Source organism: Acanthopagrus latus, chromosome 19, assembly GCF_904848185.1.
Source record: "Acanthopagrus latus isolate v.2019 chromosome 19, fAcaLat1.1, whole genome shotgun sequence".
In the NCBI taxonomy this organism is placed as follows: Eukaryota; Metazoa; Chordata; class Actinopteri; order Spariformes; family Sparidae; genus Acanthopagrus; species Acanthopagrus latus.
Genome location: NC_051057.1, coordinates 24,795,872 through 24,818,613, shown reverse-complemented (window position 1 = coordinate 24,818,613; position 22,742 = coordinate 24,795,872). Strand labels below are relative to the sequence as shown.

The 22,742-nt window shown below is 43.7% G+C and overlaps 2 protein-coding genes across 4 annotated transcripts in view; both read right to left on the bottom strand.

Moving 5' to 3' along the window:
* Positions 1–8,790, bottom strand: part of lama1 (laminin, alpha 1) — a 28,841-nt gene extending 20,051 nt beyond the window's left edge. For both annotated transcript variants that reach the window (XM_037079044.1, XM_037079045.1), the window contains exons 1-15: positions 8,601–8,790; positions 5,997–6,167; positions 5,327–5,439; positions 4,685–4,736; positions 4,415–4,605; positions 4,146–4,325; positions 3,824–3,913; positions 3,624–3,741; positions 3,348–3,526; positions 3,080–3,173; positions 1,960–2,105; positions 1,648–1,788; positions 1,214–1,372; positions 1,008–1,109; positions 633–847 (exon numbers count right to left, since the gene is read on the bottom strand). In XM_037079044.1, the coding sequence (XP_036934939.1) occupies positions 633–847; positions 1,008–1,109; positions 1,214–1,372; positions 1,648–1,788; positions 1,960–2,105; positions 3,080–3,173; positions 3,348–3,526; positions 3,624–3,741; positions 3,824–3,913; positions 4,146–4,325; positions 4,415–4,605; positions 4,685–4,736; positions 5,327–5,439; positions 5,997–6,167; positions 8,601–8,655 (2,006 nt within the window). In that variant the 5' untranslated portion in view covers positions 8,656–8,790. The remainder of the gene's footprint in view (positions 1–632; positions 848–1,007; positions 1,110–1,213; positions 1,373–1,647; positions 1,789–1,959; positions 2,106–3,079; positions 3,174–3,347; positions 3,527–3,623; positions 3,742–3,823; positions 3,914–4,145; positions 4,326–4,414; positions 4,606–4,684; positions 4,737–5,326; positions 5,440–5,996; positions 6,168–8,600) is intronic.
* Positions 8,791–10,878: 2,088 nt separating this feature from the next.
* LOC119008290 lies at positions 10,879–20,167 on the bottom strand. Of its 2 annotated transcripts, none has more exons than XM_037078385.1 (5): positions 20,036–20,167; positions 17,795–17,981; positions 17,469–17,688; positions 15,850–16,028; positions 10,879–13,805 (listed from the first exon to the last, which is right to left on the bottom strand). In XM_037078385.1, the coding sequence occupies exons 2-5, from the start codon at positions 17,899–17,901 to the stop codon at positions 12,701–12,703; spliced, it is 1,611 nt and encodes a 536-aa protein (XP_036934280.1). In that variant the 5' UTR covers positions 17,902–17,981; positions 20,036–20,167; the 3' UTR covers positions 10,879–12,700. The 2 variants fall into 2 exon arrangements, with proteins under 2 accessions (XP_036934280.1, XP_036934281.1); XM_037078386.1 differs by having other exon boundaries at positions 17,795–17,977; positions 20,036–20,140.
* Between the last annotated feature and the right edge of the window lie 2,575 nt (positions 20,168–22,742).

Sequence of the window (22,742 nt, the reverse complement as noted above, 5' to 3'; positions counted from 1 at the left end):
ATTCATCAGTCTAAAAGAGAAACCAGAAGACTGCAGATATACAAACTGTGGTTCTGATAACACTCCACTGCCTCTAATGGAGAACATGTCGGAAGAGAAGTTTTAAATGTCTCTGGTGAAGAGGAGGCAGAGACTCCTGAGGACATGATATCATGGACACTATATGGCGACAGGCTCAAGAGGGTTTCTCTTTCTGTTTCTCGTCTCCTGCACTGATTGGCTGAGCTGACCTGCCAGTTAGAATGAATGTGCTCCACCATCATTTCAACTTGCTCAGTTGGTGATAAAGCCACCAAGAAGGACTGGTGTCAACATTCCCTATGACCAGGACCAGGACCACAGCCAAGGACCAGAACAGAGACTCAGATCACAGCTGAGGATTGGAACAGAGTCCAGGACCACCAAGTCGATGGACCATCTTTCATGATCCCTTCAGACCCTCCAGGGTTAGGGTTAGTACAGTGATCAAGGAACCACCACCTCAGGCTGCCAGTCCACACATATCTCACTGATACTGTGGAGCAGTTTAAATGCCTCAGAAAAATGACAAGTCTTCTATTTGTGCTGTAAAGTGACAAAGTTAACAGTGTGACAACACTTCAGCCCTTGTAACCAGATTACTTTGTTCTTACCGTATCTGTCCGTCAACAGAGGCGTTCAGGTGAACTCTGACCCTCAGTGATGTCACATTAGCAAGGACTGACAGCACATCATCACGGGTAACGTGAACACCAGTCTGAACATCCAGGAAGTGTCTCCCAGCCATCTCCATGGCAACTGAGCGCTCAGCCAATGGAGAGAGGAAGAGAACCAGAGGAGGTGACAGGCGAAGAGCACGACCGTTTCCCTGGAGACGTGAGAGAGTTGTAGTCCTTCTAGATGCCATTGTTGGAGTTTTTTTTTAACATTAAAACAATCCAAAACTTACATTTGTTTACATTTAATATTAAAAATAATTTACAATAACTCTTAAATTTGTTCAAACAATTTCAGGAGTTTGTTCTCACCTCAACGATGATGTCAGAGTGGGCAGGCAGGGAATGGTCTTCATTGTCCAATGGGATGTCGTAAAGCACAGAGTAGTTCAGAAAACCTCCATAGGAAACCAACTAGAGACAGACAGGCAGACAGACAGACAGAGAGACAGTTAGACAGACAGGTTATTGGTTTCAGAGTGATGGAATAATGACCAAATATGGAAATGGTGGCTGACCTTGTTGCCAAGGAAAGTGTCAGGCGCTGCCCACGACAGCACATGTTGGTGGGTGTGGCCGGAAGAAGTGTTGCTGGGGATAGGGAGGTCGTTGCCATGGATGACAGGTGTTGTGTGGAGGGACTGAGAGGGGCGGAGCCAAGCATCTGTCTGAAGCACCTGAAAAATCAAAGTCTTTATAGTTACTTCATATTTAGAGAAATAACAGGGTATACTGCTGTGTTACCTGAGTGCAGGTGTGTCCGTGTGATACCCAAGTACAGGTGTGTCCATGCATCACCTGTACAGGTGTGTCCATGTATTACCTGTGCAGGTGTGTCTGTGTGATACCCGAGTACAGGTGTGTCCCTGTATTACCTGTACAGGTGTGTCCCTGTATTACCTGTGCAGATATGTCAGTGTAATACCTGAGTAGAGGTGTGTCCGTGTGATACCTGTTCTGTGGACCAGGTGGAGCTCTCGCATACGTCAGACACACCAAAGCAGAAACAATCAGTGCAGCCACGTGGATTATTCTTCTGCAGGTTGTAGAAACCTGGTTTGCACAGGTCACAGTGAGCTCCCATCACGTTCACCTGAGTGGAAGGGAACAGGTAGAACAGGTGAAATGTCAGACAACAAGGTGAGAACAGGTGAGAGCAGGTGAGATGTATTTAGTAAAGCGTTAAATAACTTTGTTACTGCAATAACAGTGAGGACAATGATGACGATGAGGATGGTTGTGTTGGTGATGTCACTGTGTTTACCTTGCAGGTGCAGGTCCTGCAGGGGTCGGTGTTGATGCTGCCGGACAGGTTACACTCACATCGAGCACAGAGAGGAAAGTCTCTGAATCCAAACGCACAACGATCACACTGTCGACCTGCAAAACCCTCCTGACACACACACTGACCTGCAAGCACACACAGGCACATACAGCAGACACACACACACTCAGTGAGAGCTGTATTTCACCCTATTCATAGTTTTCCCGTGATGTCACGCTCCTAGGGATCGTTCCTTGTTGCCTTCAGGACAGAAGTGATTAAAAACTTTGGTTTGAAACCAGTTTTGTTTTGTCAAAATGCCGGAGAGCTGTTGTGCTGTCGGAGGCGCTCACAGGCTCTGCTTCTACTGAACTCCATCCGAAATAGAAAACCTAGAGAGGAGATTGTGGATTTGTGCTGTAAGATGTACGCAACAATGGCAGCCGTCCAAATACTCACGTACGTGCAGAGAATGCTGCATCAAAGTTAAGCTAAAGTGAAAATAAGTATACAGTTTTATTAAAACTTATTTAAGCAATAAGTTATCTGCCTGTAATGTTGTGACGTGGTTTGTTGTCATGTAACACGGCGATACTGTGTAAGCTGCAAATAAACTCAAAGTGCAATGATTTGGAAATCGCTTCACACCTTGAAATTTGTGTTGAGACTGACCAGATTACATATACAATAATGATATTATACAATAATGTGTTGGTTAATTAGAACTTCCTGCTCTTCACCTCCCAAACGGCGGCATTATTTACCATCCAGATAGTTAATACATAGAACTGTCTGTACTTTTGTAAGCTTTCCTCCTGGCAGCAGTGTGAGGTGAAAGATTCACTACGAGGTCTGAAGTAGAGCTCCGGCAGCGACCGAACAGTTTTTAGAAGCTGAAATAAGGCAGAATGTTGCTTAATGATCACAAGTGCCCAACACATGCAGTTAGTCTCAATCATTCCTTTTCTATGCCTGAGAGCTGATCTACATAACTGAGAGCCGTGTCTCTACAGGAAGTCCGGTCTGTTCTGCCCTCCAGGTCAGCGCCTGGGTCATGTGACTGAAAACTATGAATAACAACAACAGCAACAACAACAACATCAATAACAACAACAATGACCTGGCTGTGTGTCGTCTCTGCTGCAGACTGAAGACTTCGATCCTCTCAGATTGCAGTTACACTCGACACACGGAGAGTCTGAATATGGAGAAACCTACACACAGACACACACACACACAGTTAATGCAATGACCTGCTTGTATTTACAGACACGTCAGTTGTCTCCTGTTCAAATCAACTTTATTTATTAAGACAGTTTCACCTCACAGTACCTGTCAGTACCTCAGCAGGTCTGTACTGTAGTATTATTCACAGTATTTGTCAGTACCTCAGCAGGTCTGTAGTATCCGGCAGCGCAGGTTTCACAGTTTATGCCAGCGGTGTTTTGTTGACAGTTGATACAGACTCCGCCTCCCTGATAAACACCATGAGTGTTTAAGCTCAAAGAGAGTTCGGCGACGGTCTGATTGTAGAAACAGTCGAATGCTTTTTTGTGACAGTTACACTCTGAGAGAGACAGACAGGTGAGAGACAGACAGGTGTTGTAAATAAAAAGAAGTGTGTTTAAGGGCAAATCTATTTTTGTGTCCATTCTGTTTCTTACTTTCACAGGTGTTTCCCTCGGAGATGGTACCTGGTTGCCATGGTTGCTGGTGATAACCAGGGCAACAGTCATTACAGCTCTCTCCACAGGTGTTGTGTTCACACACACATTGCAGCTTCTGTGTACACACACACAGAAATATTTTTAATAGCCCTCAGAACACTGTGCAGATGATCAGGTGAGCAGTTGTGTGTCGTTACCTTGGTAACAGGGTCCAGTGGGCAGCTCTGAGCGTGGCCGTAGCAGATACACATCCCACCCACAGAGATGTCTTTGATGGAGTAATAATACTGAGAGACAACATATAAAAACATTTTGGTGCTTTAATTAATGAATATTTAATGATGTTGGCACATTTTATTGCTTGATATTGAACCTGATCAAACAATAGGAGCCTGACGGCTGCAGGGAGGTTGAATAAGAGAGAACTGACACTGAAGCTCTCTTATTCAACCTGCCTGACAGGAAGTGAACATGTTGACCATGTAACCACAGCTCATCAGCAACAGCAGCCTGTCTCACCCTCCGGGTGACGATGGGGTCAATGTCCCGGGGGTCCCAGGCGCTCAGCGTCATCAGGTCAGCATTGAGTGTTCTGATTCGCTGAAGCCTCAGTCTGATGTAACGAGCTGATGTGAAGTTCAGAAGTTCAGAGGTCAAATCATCGGCTCCTGGTCGACCGTTAATCAGAGAAGTGTGGATCTTAGAGACAGACAGGTCAGAGAGAGACAGGTCAGAGAAGGATACAGACAGACAGACAGACAGACAGACAGACAGACAGACTAACTCACCTCTCCATGTTCCAGAGGGTTCAGTCTGGAGTAGTAAGATGTGCAGATGACCTCTGTGTCGTTCTTGTAGGTCGGCGGGCCGAGTCGCGGCGCCACGTTGTAATGGGACAAACACTCGGAGTCACTAATGGCGTAAAACTGCCAGGGGGCAAAGGTCACACCGTCCAGTGAGCGCTCAAGGATCCAGTTACCTGGATAGAGACAGACATGTCAGACAGTCAGACAGACAGGTCAGACAGATAGACAGACAGACAGACAGAGAGGTCTCACCTGGCCGAGGAGAGTTAGCTGCCTTGATGATGATGTAAGCTACCTGAAAAATCTGAAAACAAAGACAAACAGTCAGAACATTCACCTGTACTGTGATCACCTGGTAACTCAGAGAACACAGGTTACACATGTTGACCTGCAGCAGAATCAGAATTCCCTTAATGCAGGGCGGTTTCTTATATGGGCGGTATGGGCAGCCGCCCAGGGCAGCATGAGTGCACGCAAAAAGAAATAAAAAATTATATATATATTTTTGAATTGTTTGCATTAATTTCCTCTGGTTTTTGTATTGCTCATTTACACGTCAAGTCAATGATGTCATGTTGCCGTGTGGGAAGTGGGCGGATGGGTGTCCTCTGTTTTATAAACGTGTGTCTGCTGCTGAGAGTCTCACACAGAGTCTGTGGAAGAAGGGGGGCAGGGCACAGGTTCACCTACTGCGGGGATTCATCTAATAGTACATAACTAATGTAATTAGTAGGATGAAGTCAGTCACATTGCAAATTCCTTCTCCTTTACCCCTTTATTTTGTGTTTCTTGTTCCAAGTGTAGTAAAATTATTATACTCTCTTAAGTGTGTTATTGTATTTGTGGCACTGGAGGTTAGTCTTCAGTGTGTGTGTGTGTGTGTGTGTGTGTTACCTGTTTGAGATCCAGTGTGATGGTGATCCAGTGAAACTGCCGTCCGTTCTTGATACTCGGACTTTGCCACCACTGATTGGTCCCATCGATGGCGTTGGTGATTGGATGACGTTCTAAATAACAAACACAACTACTGTTAGTTGAACAGACTGATCAGTAATCAGGACGACTGATCAGAAAGATCTATAATCAGACATGTTGATGATTGATCTGAGGGGTACAGTTAATTCCTCAGCTGATTAATTCAAGACTTGTATTTTGTGTGACTGAACTTCGTTGTCATGGGGAACTTTTGTTCTGAAAGAATCTCACTGGAAGCTTGTGACACTCACTCGAGCTCAAGCTGTGGATTCAACAAAGTGTGAGCAGTTTGAGGAAATCACATCAAATTATTATAAACTATTTAATTATAAATCTATTTATATTTGTGTTTATTTATGTCATGTGAAATTTACATCTTCAGCAGGAACCAACAGGCCACAGCCAGGAAGTCAGACAGTATTCAGAAACGGACCCACATGTTGTTGGTTCTGACATGAATTATTTTACAATAAAGAGGTACATAGAACACCAGACTGGCCCTTTAAACTGATCCCTCTGCTTTTGGTTCTGGTTCTTAAGAAAACCAGATCTGCAGTTTAATGTGGACTCTGTAGTTCTGGTTTCGTACCTTTAGACAGGACAGAGTTGGCATCACATTTTGGGCAGTGTGGATTCTTGATCCGTCGTCCTGGAACGTGTTCGACCAACTTACAGTAAACTTCCGGTTCTGGATCTCCACACGTTGCGTTAGTGCTGATCACTGCATTACTTGCCAAATTCAAGATGGCAGGGAACAGACCTGAAACACACAGCTAACTGTTAGCATCCTGAAAAACACCGCTAACTGTTAGCATCCTGAAACACACCGCTAACTGTTAGCATCCTGAAACACATCGCTAACTGTTGAATGAGTGAATGAATGAACTCTTTGTTCAGTGTTTTCTAGCTGTCAGTATTGCCTCAGACAGATCAGGTGTCCTGCAGGTAAACTCTCAGGTGAGTCAATGTCTGAAACCTGAGGGTGAAGTTTCTTCTTCCGATTGTGAAACACTGATAACTGAAATTAAACTTTTAAACTTGAGAGTTTAAAAGTAATGATTTCTGTTGAAAAGGAATTCAGAGTGAAACATTCTGTTGACACTGACAATGTTTGGTGCTTGCTTCAGAGATTAAAGGTCAACCTGTTTCATCACTGATTCAGTCATCTTCATCAATAACTGATCAACTGATTGACTGTCATTTTTCTCCACTGATGATGTCACAGCCAGTTTCAAACTGATTGAATTAGATCAGCTCGTTAATCAATAAATCTTAAAATACATTCCAACAATTCATCGTCACTTTGATCAGTGAAAAGATCTGAGGGTGTCAATGTTTACTGAAACTGATCACACACACACACACACACACACACACACACACACACACATTAATTACTGTCTTGTGTGATCAGCTGTGGAGGTGTGATCACAACAACTGGGTGGTCTTACACACACACACACACACACACACACACACACACACACACACACCTTCAGTCTACATTCAGGCTGTTTAGTGGAGACACCGCTCTGCTCTGATTGGCTTCAGGGGGCTCTAAGTGTGATGCAGCGTGTTGTTTGTGTTCACTCGACCATTGCTGCTAATCAAATCATTTTTATTGACACAACCCAACGTCCCAGTCACATCCTCTCAGTGTGCTGTAGGACCGAGAGACATGACACCAGATCGGAGCAGGTCAGTACCTGTAGCATGTTAGTTAGCATATTAGTTAGCATGGCTAACATGCTTCAGAAGAAGGAGCTCGTTGTTTCACTTGTGATCATTCAGCTTGGTTTTGTTCTCAAATAGGATCTGCATCTCGTCCTAGTTGTTTCTGTCAGGTGAATCACAGGTGAGTTCATGAATAGTGTGATCTGCAGCAGATGAATGAGGTGAGTCATCGTCAGACTGATAATGTGTCAGTGAAGCTGCTGATTCATTCAGTCTGTTGGAATGTGTTAAATCAGCCTGTTGATGTTCAAATGACCTCTGACCCTCCCCCACTCTCTCTCTCTCTCTCACACACACACACACTGAGCTGTGGGGGAGTTAATGTGGGTGAGGGGGTTTTAGGGTTTTTGGAAGGGGAGGGGAGAGGAAGAGGGTGGGGTGTGATTGTTAACAGTAATTATCACACACAGGTTGTGTCTCAGCAGGACATTCAGTCTGTCTGTCTGATGATCCTCACCAATACGATCAGTATGCGCACACACAAACACACACACACACACACACACACACACACGTTTCCCTCCAGTACAGTCTGTAGTCTGTTGTCCTATAACTGGAAAATGTCTGAATGAGACTACAGAGGTTGTCGGGGACATTAAACGTCCTCACAGCGAACACGGAGACTCATCAACTCACTAGTCCGTCTTTACAGGCCACTTTAGTTCCACACTGTTCTAACTCTGACTTTACAACTTGTACATTGATCAGTTTATAGAAACCTGGATAGTAATTGTGCAGTAAGACTCTTAGTGGTGGAGACGTTTCAGTCATGTGACCGTGATGTTGTCTGTTTGTAACCTAACATTAGCTTCTTACTGCTACATGTTTAATTTTCGGAAGTGAACTATTCCTGTGAAATGAGTCCACACAAAAACCTGCCTGACTGCTGAAGACAATCAGACTAAACAGATGATCCTGGATCAGTGTGTCACAAGTCAAGGACCAAAAACTGAATTCTGTTTAGACTTCAAGCAGGCGCGCCTGTCAGACACAACTGAGGGACAAACGCCAAGGGTGTCATCATCCACCTTATTTCACATTGTTCTCCTCTGTATTACAGCTAACAGAGCTAACAGAGCTAACAGCTAATCCCCTTTGATGCAGTTTTTCTGTTTATAACAAATATCTCAGATTTGTCTTTGAAAAACTGAAAATTAAGTTTGCTCTGATTGATCATGAATTCATGGACATCCAGGAAAAAACAGCTGGAACATTTAAATGAAACAATTCGATCACAACAAACTTTTAATAAAAAACTGATCTTTTAAACAAGTTGAGCTTCTGTTCAAACTGTTTTCATCAGAAACATGTGAGTGAAGAATCTTTCTCCTCGTGAGAAAACCAATCACACCTCATAGAGTTCCACCAGCAGAATCCAGCAGAACTCTGCAGAGCCCAGCAGAACTCTGACCTCTACAGAAGCAGATTAATAGAAATGAGTGAAGAGAAAGTTTCTCACCTCTCTGCTGAGCTGCAGCTCGTTCAATCAGCAACATCAGCAGCAACAGCTTCATGTCTGCGACCAGCGGCTGAGGAGCTGAATGGACCTGGACCTGGACTGGGACTAACTGGACTCAGACCGGTTCCCTGTGTGAGAGTAAATGTGGAGAGGAGGAATGTGTTGCTGCAGAGTCTCTGTTGGCACAAACACTGACTCCCTCATTCATTCAGCTCAGTGAGAGGGGGGTGGTGGTGGACTGTACCATCTCACCTGCTGATGGGGGGGGCGGGGTCGCCACCTCTGTAAAGGATCATTCTGCTGCACTTATTTATTATTGGAGTCAAATGACTGAGATGTCTGTCAACAATGAATGCTCCGTTTTCTCTTCTTCTCCTTCTAACTTCAGCACATCATGAAGTTGAAATTGTGGTTTTATTATTGTTTCTGAAGGTCAATCATCCCTTATCAATCCTTTAAATCAGATTGATCAGCAGTGATTGGATTGTTAGAGAAGCACTGAACTGTTTATCAAACGTTCAAATCTTCATATGTGACAAAATAACATAAATGATGTCAGAATCATAAAGTTATTATTTTAATGGAAAGAGAGGAAAGTGTTAAATCTGGAAAAAAAACAGGATCCTGCTCCTTTAACTGCTGCAGTCAGCTCAGACCATTGTCTCAGTCAAGATGGGGGGGCTGCACCGTGTGTGTGTGTGTGTGTGTGTGTGTGTGTGTGTGTGTGTGTGTGTGTGTGTGTGTGTGTGTGTCTCTGTCTGTCTTTATCACATGGTGGGGCCAAATCCACGACAGCACACTCACATTGTGGGCTCCATAATCCTAGTGGGGTCTCAAACCCTGGACCTTATTGGGAATATGCTTAATTATGTGAAACTAGGTCTAAATAATGCCCTGTGAAGTTTTCAGGGTTAACCCCAAAATGCACACCTACCAACAGAATGTGCAGTTAGCTTAGCAAAGTGAACTCAGTAGTTGGAACACACACTCTAAGCACACTTATTGCGCATGTGCAAGCAGCCAACAATGGCAGTTAATTGAACCAATTACCTAACCCTAACCTTACTTGCGCCGGCCTGTGCCTTGCCGTTGTCTCTCTATCCCAAACTATGCTTGTCGGTGGGCAACATAGGGAGAGACTCTGAGTACTTTACCACTATACCTAACCAAGGCAGGATAAATACAATCAGTGCCAACTATTAAACATGATACATATTCATAATTAATATTATCACATGTAAAATAAATATTTTTTATGATCCTAGAGTGTATAGTAGCTGATCAGTAATACCTCGTCTAAAACGTTTTCCATTTGTATGTCGGAGATGCTAACGTTGCCTGAATATATTTACAGTCACATGCCCGGTGGACGGACACTGCAGACCTAGGTATGAGAGTATGACCACCCGTACAGAATGCGCTCACTATTCACACCAAGCGCTCCTTGGTGTGGAGCTGACATCAGAGCAGAGTGCTGGGAAAGAGGCACTTCAGCGTCTGAGTGTTGGCAAACAAACTAATATCATTTCACATGGCAAAAGTGTGGGGGTCCAAACTAATTATTGCTGTTTACTGGCATATATATATATATATATATATATATATATATATATATATATATATATATATATATATATATATATATATATATATATATATACCAATGTTGATGGCTACAAGGAGACGCAGAAAGCTCCTTTACAGGATGCAAGAGCTGTTTAGGTAGGTTAGGTCGGTTGAGTCACGATGACACGTAGTGGCTGACTAAACTGTTTGTTAAACACTCTGGCTGTTTAAGTTTACTTGTTTACACAATTTGACAACAAAATATAAATCACCCATTATAGAGTTAGAGGCTATCTACACAGGTGTCACACTGGTTTAAAAGGCTAATTACATAATGCTGTAGTAGCCGAAATAATTATTGATGCTTCATCAGTACTATACAATACAATTATACTTAAATTACTTAAGAGAACCTACATTTTGACACAAAAGCTCAGTGAAATACATCGTCTCATCAACACAGCACCAGAACCAACATGGAGCCGACTGGGTCAGAAAATGTCGGCTGTGACGTCTTTACTATGATGATGATGACAGGATGAAGACGCGTGTAGATCTTCAGTCTGAAATGAAAATTAAAAAAAAAAACAACAGAAAAAAAACAAATCAAAGTTTGAGGTTTCAGGTGTGAAACGGTCCAAAAAAACGTAAAACACATAATGCTTGAGCAGGTGCGAAACCAGAGAACAGCAGAGAGACTTCATGTGCTTGATTCAGATTTATTGATCCAATGTTTCAGCAGAAACACTCACAGGAAGCAGCGAGTGGAAGCTATCAGCTGATTGGCTGTTGTGCTGTTGAGTTGAAGCAGGCTCAGTTTGCTGACGGTCACATCATCAGTCAGTGTCCACAGCTACATGCTGATGGAAAACATGTGATGTCATAATGTTTACAGTTCATTCATTAACAAATACACTGATGAACCCATCAACAGGCTGTCTGCTGGGAGACAAACAAACTACATTTAGACATTAAGTTCAAATGAGATGGTTCCTGTGATGGTTATAAATGTTCTGTATGCAGAATTTCAGTCTTTTAAAGTCACAGATCATCTTCGGTGTCTTACTGTTTTACCCCATCAGAGAAAATCGAGTTGTTATTTCATTCATAAGATCATTTAAGGAAACCCTTTTGATTTCTTATTTCCCCACCAGGTGTGTTGTTAAACACGACACATTAAAATACAGCAGTGCTGTTGTAACAACACTTCACACGATCAAAGTTCAGCTGCCCTCTAGTGTCATGTTTTAATGTGATGTCATATAAAGACCAAGAAAAGTCTGGGTAGGCCAAACAGGACTGTTACCATGGAAACCAAAGTTTGTTTCCAGTGTGAAACTACAACAACTCCCAAAAATGGGGGGCAGAATATCATCAGATTAACTACTAACTGCTGCTAGCTGTATTAGTTTTACATCCATGACTGTAGCTACTGTTCACTTGTTTGCTCAGTTAGCCATGCAGCTAGCCAGACTACCAGGGAAGTGCTTGGAGGAGCTTTGGGTTGCTGTGAAAAAGAGATTCTCAGCCAGCTGGTTAGCCTGCTAACATCAGTGGATATCTGATGTCTTTAAAATAGCGTCTTTGCACCTTTATTTATGTGTATATTATTGTTACCATGACAGCGAAGATCATCTGACGAATACTGTGTGAGTCCTCTTTGTGAGTCCTGAATGGACAAAATGGTTTAACGTCTCTCTGGTCAGACTCAGCAGTTTCTGTGAGGGTGTCCCACTGGCCCGCTTCTCTTTTATTCTCCTACAGAAACTATACACAGCAATTTGTATTCTACATCTTTTTGCAGATGATATGAAGATATACGCCTCAGACTCCTCTCTTAATGTGGTGGTCACAGAAGGTTTCAAACACTCAAAATTTGTCAGCTCACCATTAGGTGTTTGGGATTCCTCTTTTTTTTTTTTTTTTTAACATTTTTATTAAAGTGAAACTGAAGTCAGACATGCATCTGACATATGTGTTTGTTCTTGTTCTCAGGTTTAAAAAAGTGTCCTGGCCTTAATGAAACTTCCTGTGTAGATCAATTACAAATAAATAAATATTGTTGATATTTGTGTGAGATGTCCATCAGTCTGTGAAGGTTCCATGTTGTGCTTGTTGATGTTAAACAGGACAGAAGAACAAAGTGACATTCAGAAGCTCAAATGTTTTCTCTTCTGTGACAACAGATTATAAAACAGTCTGAACATTTCTGTTTCTTCTCTGATCGGCTACACATGTAACATGAACACATAATGATTTAGTACAAAAACATTCCCAGTCTTTTTGATAAGCAAGCAGTCAGTTAACGAGCTGATTAATGCAAATAAAACAAAGTTCATTTGTTAATTTTCCTTTTGTGCTGTCATTGGTTAATCTGGAAGACTCCTTATTGCTATGACAACCAGTTTGACTCAACGGTCTGTTCATCAGTTTTGTGTTTCGTTGTTTCTCAGCTTTGCGTGAACACATCCTGATTTCATAGTGATGTCATCAAAAAGTCATATGACCTCACAGTTGTGCTGTCAGTCACTAAATCAACTGCCCGACCCATCTCCTCTGCCCTCCTCCTCCTGCCTCTGACCAGAATCCACCTGTGCAATCATCCTTAGCTTCTCTCTGTTGGAGTACTTCCTGTGTGATGTCACATGATGTGATAATGTCATCTCTGTCGACTCAAACGATTCCTCCTCACCATGTGTCAGTTTACTGTAACCTGTCGTGCTGCTGCTAGTCGGCAGGCTTCGCCTCCTGCAGGGTTGAGGCAGCGTGGATGAGGAGGACGACAGGAGGTGAGACAAGGAGGACAGCGACAGGTGGGAGGGCGTGAGGGAGGAGGAGGAGAGGAGGAGCAGGGCCTTGGAGCCTCCTGGTGCCTCCTCATGGAAGCTGGAGGGGCTGCAGGAACCCTGGAAGGGTCTGAGCTGTGGGCGGGTAGAGGAGCACAGAGGAGTTGACAAACATGCATACACCTCATCCTCCTTCACTTCGTCCTCCTGGTGGTGGCCTCGCCCCTCCCTCCCTCTCTCCTCCTCCCCCTCTGTGCTCCAGCTCATACCAGCCCGAGCAGAGTGCCTCCTGCGGGGACTAGCAGGCCGTGGTCGGCGCAGGGGCAAGGTGAGGGAACTGAGTGCCTCCTTCTGCAGGGAGGTCCAACAGGTTGGGAGGTGGAGGGGGCTGAAGTTGAGGGAGACAGAGGAGGGGGTAGGAGGAGTGAGGGGCTGCTCCTGGTAGATACTGAACACAGTGCCTCCTCCTTCTCCATCACTGCCCAAACCTCCTCCTCCTCCATCTCCTGGTTGCCTGGACAATGGCCCACCTCCTCCCTCTTCTCCTCCTCCTCTCTGACTCCTGTTCAACAGGGAAGCAGGATATGCCCTGGGTTTGGTCTCCAGGCTCTTTGATTGGACATAGTTAACAAGGCCGTTGAGAGGATTGGTGGAGGAGTGGCGGACAGAGGAGGTGTTGGGTTTACGGAGGCTGTGGAGGTCGATAACTGTGGAGTAAATGTCCCGGAGGTTGATGATTTTGGTCTTCTTGTCACGGTTCTCGTGGAGGACGGCGTTGGCACAGATGAAGAGGAAAATCCCGATGCCCATGATGAGAGGACCCAAGACCTTCAACCTGTCAGAGTACAGATACCTGCAAACACATCCAACAACATTTAAAGATGTCAGGAGCTCTTAAAGGACTGCCAGAGCCTTGTTAAGGACGAGTACAACCTCCCTTACAACCATCACAACAATCTATTACAGAATATGTAGAACTTCCATTGCAACAAGAACTTCTAGAACCTCATAATGTACCACTAGAACCCTTGAACCCTCTGGGATTCCATTCTGTTTTCTTTTCCACTTATCCGTGAGGGTCATGGGGATGTTGCTGTTTTTTTCCCCCCTAAGGGGTTGCGGGGCTTACTGGGGCCAAATCTAGTTTACTCGATGGGTGAAGGCCAGGGTACAGCCTGGATGAGTTGCCAGCTCATCAGAGGAGCCTTACTGTTGGCAGTGGCCATGGGTATAATGGGTCATAATTGGCCATTTTTGACTATTTTTGATTTTACCATTATATTTCACCTTAAAAACTATTTACCTTGCCTTGTTTGGTGTCATTATTTTCACCACAACCTCACATGTGTGACTGTACAGTTATGTTTTCATTTTGACATACTGTATTAACACTATGGACCTAAAATCACAAAAAAACATAAAATCCGAGAAGAATTTTTTTTTTACTGTGATAACCACAAAATATTTTTATTACTTGTAATGCAAATACAAATTGTTGTTTACTAAATTTGTTCATAAGTGTTTGAAATTTACAAAGTTATATGTAACTATTTACATTTGAATGCAGGCAGTGCCTCAGGCTCAGGGCTCCACAGCTCCTTCCTGCCTGCTCCACATGCAGCATCTCCTCATTGTTTTGACTCACTAAACAAAAAAACGACTCCACTACACACTACACACACTATACTAAACACTACATAACACACTAACTATACACTCCAAACACGCTAAATGTCACAAATCTCTCAACTCTCAAAACTCACCATCTCTATCGCTGTCACTATCTCTGTCACTGTCGCTGTCAATCTTCCGCCGCCGTCCCTCCCACAAATTCCCTGTTCGGGTCAGGGGTCACAGGTTTTATTGCTTGCAAGCACTTCTTGTTTGCGGACACTTTCATGAGAGAAGCCCGTCTTTATTGTCTCTTCCTGCACCAAACGCGTGAAAAAGCGTGCCGTACATAATATATCGTAACTCCGGTTTTACTTGGCCTATCAACACAATTCAACTGGGATATAGTTTGAAGGCTGCTCCAACACTTAATTTGGAACTGAGACTCACTGAGGTTCCGTCTCGCTGCAACGTCATCTTCAACTGGTTACGTGATTTGGACACGCTGGCGCGTCAATTGACCTCAGAGGGTTAAAAGACCATTTAAATCCTAAAATACCACTCGAGCCTCTTAGAACCAACTGGAAACAGGCTGGTACCTCTTTAGAGACTAGAGTAATCTCTTTACGTGGCACAAGAACACCAGAGCCTGCTAAAACCTCCCAAGTGACCATTAGAACCTCCAAAATGACACTGAATCACCTTGAAGATTACTAGAACCTCTTAAAACACTACTTGATCTCATGAGGAACTACTACAACCATTTAAAAGACCACTAGAACTTCCTAAAGGATGACTAGTACCATTAAGAGGAACATACAAACCTACCAAAGGACCGCTAGACCAATTTAAATGACCACAAGGACCATTTTAAGGACTGCTAAAACCTCAAAAAGGATCACTGGGACCCTCTAAAAGATGACTGCAATCTCCCTAGGACCAATTAAACCTCTTCAAATGCTATAGAGTTTAACTTAGGAACCAACAAAGAGGAACCTATAGGAGCACTACAAATCTCTAAAATGGCCATAGAACTACCTTAAGAACCATTAAGGCCTGCTGAAGGATTCCTAGACATCCTCCAGGACTATAGAACATCCTACATGACTGTAGAAACTCCTACAGGACTGTAGAACGGCCTACAGGACAGTAGAGCCTCCAACAAAACTGCAAAACCCCCTACATGACTCCTAGAACCTTCTACAGTAGCCACATTAAATTTGGTGTTCCTCTTTGATCGAACTGGAATCAAATTCCAGCAGCAGACTGAGGGAAGAGTTACTCACCTGTCCAGGAAATCCTCCAGAAAACCTTGTGGGAGGTGCCGGCTGGTCCCGTTCACGGTTTCTGTCCGGTTAAAACCATTATCGCCTCCTCCTTCATCATCAACTCCTGCTCTATCTCCTTCACCTCCTCCTCTGCTGTGTCCTTCCTCTCCTTCAGGTTCCTCCATCCTGTCTCCTCCCTGGATGCAGTCAGAGAGAAGTTTAATAAAACACCTGTGACAGGTACAGTCACAAGTTTCAGTTCCACTTTACTGCTTCAATAAACAACTCTCACATGTCTTTAAGACTGAAAAGGTTTGTAGTCTGTTCGTATTGGTCTTCGTTCAGACTTTGGCCACATTAAAAAAATATATATGAACAACAATTCAAACTGCAGTAGATCTTAACTAAGGCCTGCAGCATAATTCCCAACAAATGTTCCAAAACTCTGATCTTGGACCTCAGGAAACATCCAGAGCTAGGGTTAGTCAGACTGTTGTGAGAATAACATCAGCCTATCAGGGACAAAAACACTTTCAGTGGACGTAACTTGGATGGTCACACTTGCCCCAAAGGATTACATTGCAGCTGAGGAGATCTACTGGACCGATTCCAAAACTTTTGATGGGTATGATTTATTTAAACTCCAGAACATGTCAATATAAGACGAAGGTTTTAAAAATGGTTAAATTCCCCTTTAACATGAGGCTTGACTGAGAGCGTATGAGGTGGACAAAAACATCATGTTTTTGTTTTATCATACAGTACTAGAGAGCTTAGTCAGATATGGAATGTCATCCTGGTATGGCAACATCACTGCAAAACTAAAACCTAAACTCACTCATCTGGTGCACACAGCCATGAAGGTGATAGGAAAAAGTGATTATCAGACCTTGCAGTTTACTTATGAACAAACTGTTCTTAGGCAAGCCCAGAGGATAGTAACTAACCCATCCCATATTCTTCACTTAGAGTATCATCTCCTATCCTCGGGCAGACGATATAGAGTCCCTCACTGTAAACTCAACCGTTTTAAGAATTCATTTGTTCCAACCTCCATCAAACTCCTAAATAATGCTGCTTGAGGCCAATATTTGTGCAATAATTTTTAGAGTGCTTTGATTATTATTATGGTGATCTTTTAGCATGTATGTATAATGTATGTATGTGTTATGTTATGGGATATGTGTAATACTGTCATGTGTTTGTCAGTGATGGAATGGCTGATGATGTATTGTTTGTTGTCATTGTGGCTGTCAAGGCATTTATGCACAGCTGTTGAGTCCAAGACAAATTTCCCTGAACGGGACAATAAAGTATATCGTATCGTATTCAGCAGTGTATTTAGTAAAAATTCTCGTGCTGCTGAGCTGCACAGATTCACTCCGTCTCTCCTCCATCATCGGAACAGAACAACTCCTCTGCTGATGATTCAAACTGCAGTTTCAACTCAGACCAACCCTGATGTGAGGATGTCCTAAGGCTCCTGCCATATTTACCTGGAGTTGGTTTCTCTCGTTATGGCTGTTCCCCTGTAAGGCAGACGTGTTTTGGCTTCAACTATTTTGAGCTACTAACAAAGTCAGAGACGAGAGAATCTGCCTGTTAGGAACAATCGTGTTTTGTTCTACGACTCTCACCTGATTGTCAGCAGGTGCAGGTGTTGAGTCACTGGAGGACACTGAAGCCATGGTGGCGCCCTCCTGAGGCCGAGCACTGAGGAACAGTCCACCTCGAGGCCAGTAGCCCAGAGCCGCCATGACCATGCCCACCAGCAGGACAAGGATCCCGAGCGCCGCCACCAGACCCGAGACTGAAACCAGCTTCAACTTCCCTTTCACCACCACCACCTCGCTCCGCCTGGGGGTGGGCAGGAAGTGACATCATCATGTGTAAAATGTTACAGCATCAAGACCACACTGTGTGTGTGTGTGTGTGTGTGTGTGTGTGTGTGTGTGTGTGCAACCTCTTCTTCTTGCTCTTCCTCTTGTGAGTGTGTGGTTTGTGTGGTTTGGACCTCAGTGAATCCTGTCGCCGTGCATTGATCCGCAGAAGGCCGCCAGTCGCGATCATTACCACCCACCAATCAGACGGTGGCTCAGCAGGCTAAGCCCCGCCCACCGCCACCTCACCTGGACTCGGTCACAAACTTCCTTTCAGAGGGAGAGAAAGAGAGATAGCTAGGTTTTCCTGTTGCTCTGAAGAGACACTGACAAATTAATATTAATTCACACTCATACTGAACCAGAACCAGAATCCCATTTAGAAGGGTGAGTCAGAGTCAGAGTCCAAATCAGAACCAGAACTACAATCAGTCCCAGATTCAGAGTCAGTGTCGGAGTCAGAACCCAAATTAGAATCCTCTTTTTTGGTCAAAGTGTGCCAACATTCATGGACTTGACACTGGTTCACTGCTCTCAGTGATCTCACACAGAAACAGACAAACAGGTTGAAGCATGTTGGACCTCCTGAGCAGGAACACAAAGATCCTTCTCTTCTGGGTCCTCTTGAAAAAGAAATCACTTCAGATGCTGGGGGACAGTAGATCCAGAAACCTAAATGTCTCCACAGCAGGCAGTGTTGTGGAATAATGTATGTCCAATCAGTGCAGTCGAAGCAGGCCTGTAATTCCTGCTTTGCCTCATTGGTTCTTCTCTTTAGAGTTGTGAACACAAGCTGAGCAGATTTTAGTGTCTGCCTCACATGGAGTCGAGGTGTTTATGTCCTGTGTCAGGTGTGTGGTCAGCCAGGTGTTGTAACGCCTCACTTATAGGTCTGAGCTGAGACGTAAACAACATACAGTATAAATGAAAGACAATCCATTGTGAAATCTATGAAATAGTCTATGTGAGGACTGACATTTGTACACAAAGCTTTGTTAATGTAGAAGCCCCCCGACGCCTCAGCCCGTCTTCCCTATCATGGAGTCTGCTAGGAGCAGATGAAGCCCTGCACTGGTAGTGTTGAGTCCAGTATATGTGCACCAAGCCAGACACCATGTGAAAGGTGGCAGACCTGCAAAAGTGTTTAGGAGCACCAGTTCATAGTAACAGTTCAGTGGACATTCGCTGGTTTTACTGACTGGAGCAAAGTTTGAAATCACTGCTGTAACCACAGTTTAATAGATTGTTTACCATCGACCACGTCCTGCTGCTCCTCCAACTAGAAGCTAGAAAACACTCTCATTCAGTGAAAAACAGAGAAAAAGTCTGACCAGTGGCTTCACAAGAGACAGTCCTCCTGTGTATGAAATTAAAGAGGAACAGCTGACAAAAACAGAGGAAGCACTAGAGAGTTCAGCACAGAGGCGCAGCGAAGGGCACCATTTCAGATCTATCCTGTATTAATCCAAAGAGATACACAAAGCTACACAGAGATTCACACAACTACAGATTCACTCCAAATTCATACAAAGAGACTCAAAACAGAACAAAGAACAGGCTATTGTTGACATAAATTCATTTTTATAACTTAAATTTTGTGTCATTTAATTTTGATTAATAAACAGCGTGTCTAATAATAAAGGACACTTCAAATGTTTCTTAACACATTTTTCTTGTTGAGTTTATTTTCTGACTGGATCATTTCTGTGTGTGTGTGTGGACTACAGTGAAACTCCCACAATGCAGTACACTCGCCCTCTGGCTGACAGTCTGCGTTTATTAAAGTGACCTCAGAGCTGCAAGTGAAACACATCTCCCATCATGCACTAGAGCTCCTCCACAGGAGAGTGTGACTGTGAATCACATCTGTGCCTCCTCCACCTCCTACAGCCATCAATACTGATCAATACTGACACATACCGATCAATACATGGAGATACTGATCATCAGTATTGACACAAACTGATCAATATAAACAGATAATCAATATTGACGATAATGATCAATACTGACACTGACACAATCAAATCATTACAGACAGATAGTGATGAATGATGATCAACAGTGATTATTAGATACACATTCAGATCAATACTCTGTGATCCAAAAAGTAAAATATTGACTTCTCTGTTCGTTGTCAATCATTAGTATTTGATACTGATCAATTCTACTCAATACAGATCAATGCTATTAATCAATACTGATAAATAATGACAACAACAGAGTACAAATGAAACTTCGTGGAATAGAGCAGTACTGATCAGTATTGATTTACAGACAACACACAGAAACATACAGAACACAATAGAATCAAATGTTCTCACTGTTGGAGCTTCATCGCTTCATCTCCCTCCTTTTTCCTCTTCATCCTCCACCTCCTCCTCCTCCTCCTTCTGCTGCTGCTGCTGCTGCTGCTGCTCCGATGTTTCCTCCTCTTCCTCCTCTCTGAATCTGTTCTCCTCCCGTCGTTTCCACACGTCGTCTCCTCCTGCTGTCTCCCCCTCTACTCCCCCTCCCCCATCTCTCTCTCACTTTCTCTCTCTCTGTTCTGCAGTGTAGAGAGAAACAGAGCGAGAGAGAGAGACAGGTTAATTCAACACACACACACACACACACACACACACACACACACACACACACAGACAGGTTAATTCAACACACACACACACACACACACACACACACACAGACAGGTTAATTCAACACACACACACACACACACACACACACACACAGACAGGTTAATTCAACACACACACACACACACACACACACACACACACAGACAGGTTAATTCAACACACACACACACACACACACACACACACACACACACACACACACACAGACAGGTTAATTCAACACACACACACACACACACACACACACACAGACAGGTTAATTCAACACACACACACACACACACACACACACACACACACAGACAGGTTAATTCAACACACACACACACACACACACACACACACACACACACACAGTTTAATTCAACACACACACACACACACACACACACACACACACACACACACACAGACAGGTTAATCCAACACACACACACACACACACACACACACACACACACACACACACCAACACACACACACACATACATACAGGTTAATCCAACACACACACACACCCACACACACACACACACACACACACACACACACATACACACACACAAACAGGTTAATCCAACACACACACACACACACACACACACACACACACACACACACAGACAGGTTAATCCAAAACACACACACACACATACACAGACAGGTTAATCCAACACGCACACACACACACACACACACACACACACACACACACACACACACACACACACACACAAACAGGTTAATCCAACACACACACACACGCACACAGACGGGTTAATCCAACAGAGAGAGAGAGACAGACAGGTTCTGTTTCTGTCTGTGTCTATCTGCCTGTCTGTCTCTCAGCAGTGGGTGGTGCTGCTGCTGGTTCTGGGATGTTCTTGTTGCTAGGAGACGGAGCTGAGCAGCTCTGCAGCATCTGAATAATTTGTCTGTTCAAACGTTCTCTGAGGAAGTTTGTCCCTGCAGAGATGCCGTAGCTGCTGCATCAGATCCGTCCTCGCTAAATCCAGACACTCATTTAGTGTGTCTATACAGTCTAACAGTGATGATGCACAGTTTTATAATGACTTGTTTCTAATTTAATCAATGCTACATGGTCACATTTGTATGGCAGGAGACTTTAACTCCTACACTGGGTCAGTCCTCAGGTGTGGACGCCTCACAGGTGCAGAGTAGGAAGATCATACAACACTTTATATGTGAGTTAAATCGCTGATATCTGGAGGAATAGGAATCCTTCCAGATAGACTACATAGACTGTTTCCTCATTTCTAAGCCAGTGTGAATGACTCAGTGTACGAAGGTGTTGTCATTTCAGATCATGTGCTATGACAGGTCACACTGTAAAGAGAGCTGCCAGGGCCCAACCATGTGGAGATTAAGCCTGTGATGGCTACATGATGATGAGTTCTTAAAATTTGTTCGAACCAATATTGATGTTTACTTTACAGTGAACATGACTCAAACATCAGCATGGAGGCATGTAAGAAAGAAACTAGACAGAGCACAGTATAATGAATGATCTACTCATAAAGCATTATAAAGCATAATGAGACTGAAACAGACGTTCTACTACCAGGGAGAGGAGGTAGGGAAACGTCCGGCCTGGAGATTAAAACCAATGCAGAATGAAAGATCAATTTTAGAAATGAAGTCAGAAGAAGGGACAGCAATTACTAACCCACAAGACATTAATAGTTCTTTCTAGACATTCTATTCTGAATTGTATTTGTCAGAAAGTGCAGCCACATCTCATTGATCCACAGATTCTAAATCAGATAGAAACACCCGTCCTGACGGAGAGCAGAGAAGAGCTGGACTCCCGATCGAAGCGTCTGATCTGTCAGAGGCCACAGACAGCATGAAGCCCTGACACTAACCCTGACGGAGTCCTGCTGACGTCTGCACACATGCTGCTGGTTCCTTTATTCAACAGGTGTGAAGAGTCACTTGAGAAGGTGGAGCGACCTCCATCATCACAGAACGCACCTGTAACCTTGAAATTAAAGCAGGAAAGCTTCAACACAGTGTGAGTCTGCAGTCACATCTCTGATTAACTACAATGTCAGAATAACAGCAAAAGTTCCTGGCAGAAGGTTAAAGAGACATGTAGCGGCTCTTGTTGCTCCAGATCAAAATGGCTTCATTAAAGAAAGACAGGCTCACGATACTGATGAATATTATCTATGCTGAGAGAAACTCCTGATATGGCTGATAGGACTCCAGCAGGCTCAAGCATCTGTCTGTGGGGTACAATCTGTCATCTGTGCAGGTACATGATCATCACTTTCCTTATAAGCCACGAGAAACAGTTATCAAACCAGCAACATACATTAATATCTGCATGTTAGGAATTTCTTCAAGTGCCTTGTTCTGTTTTGTG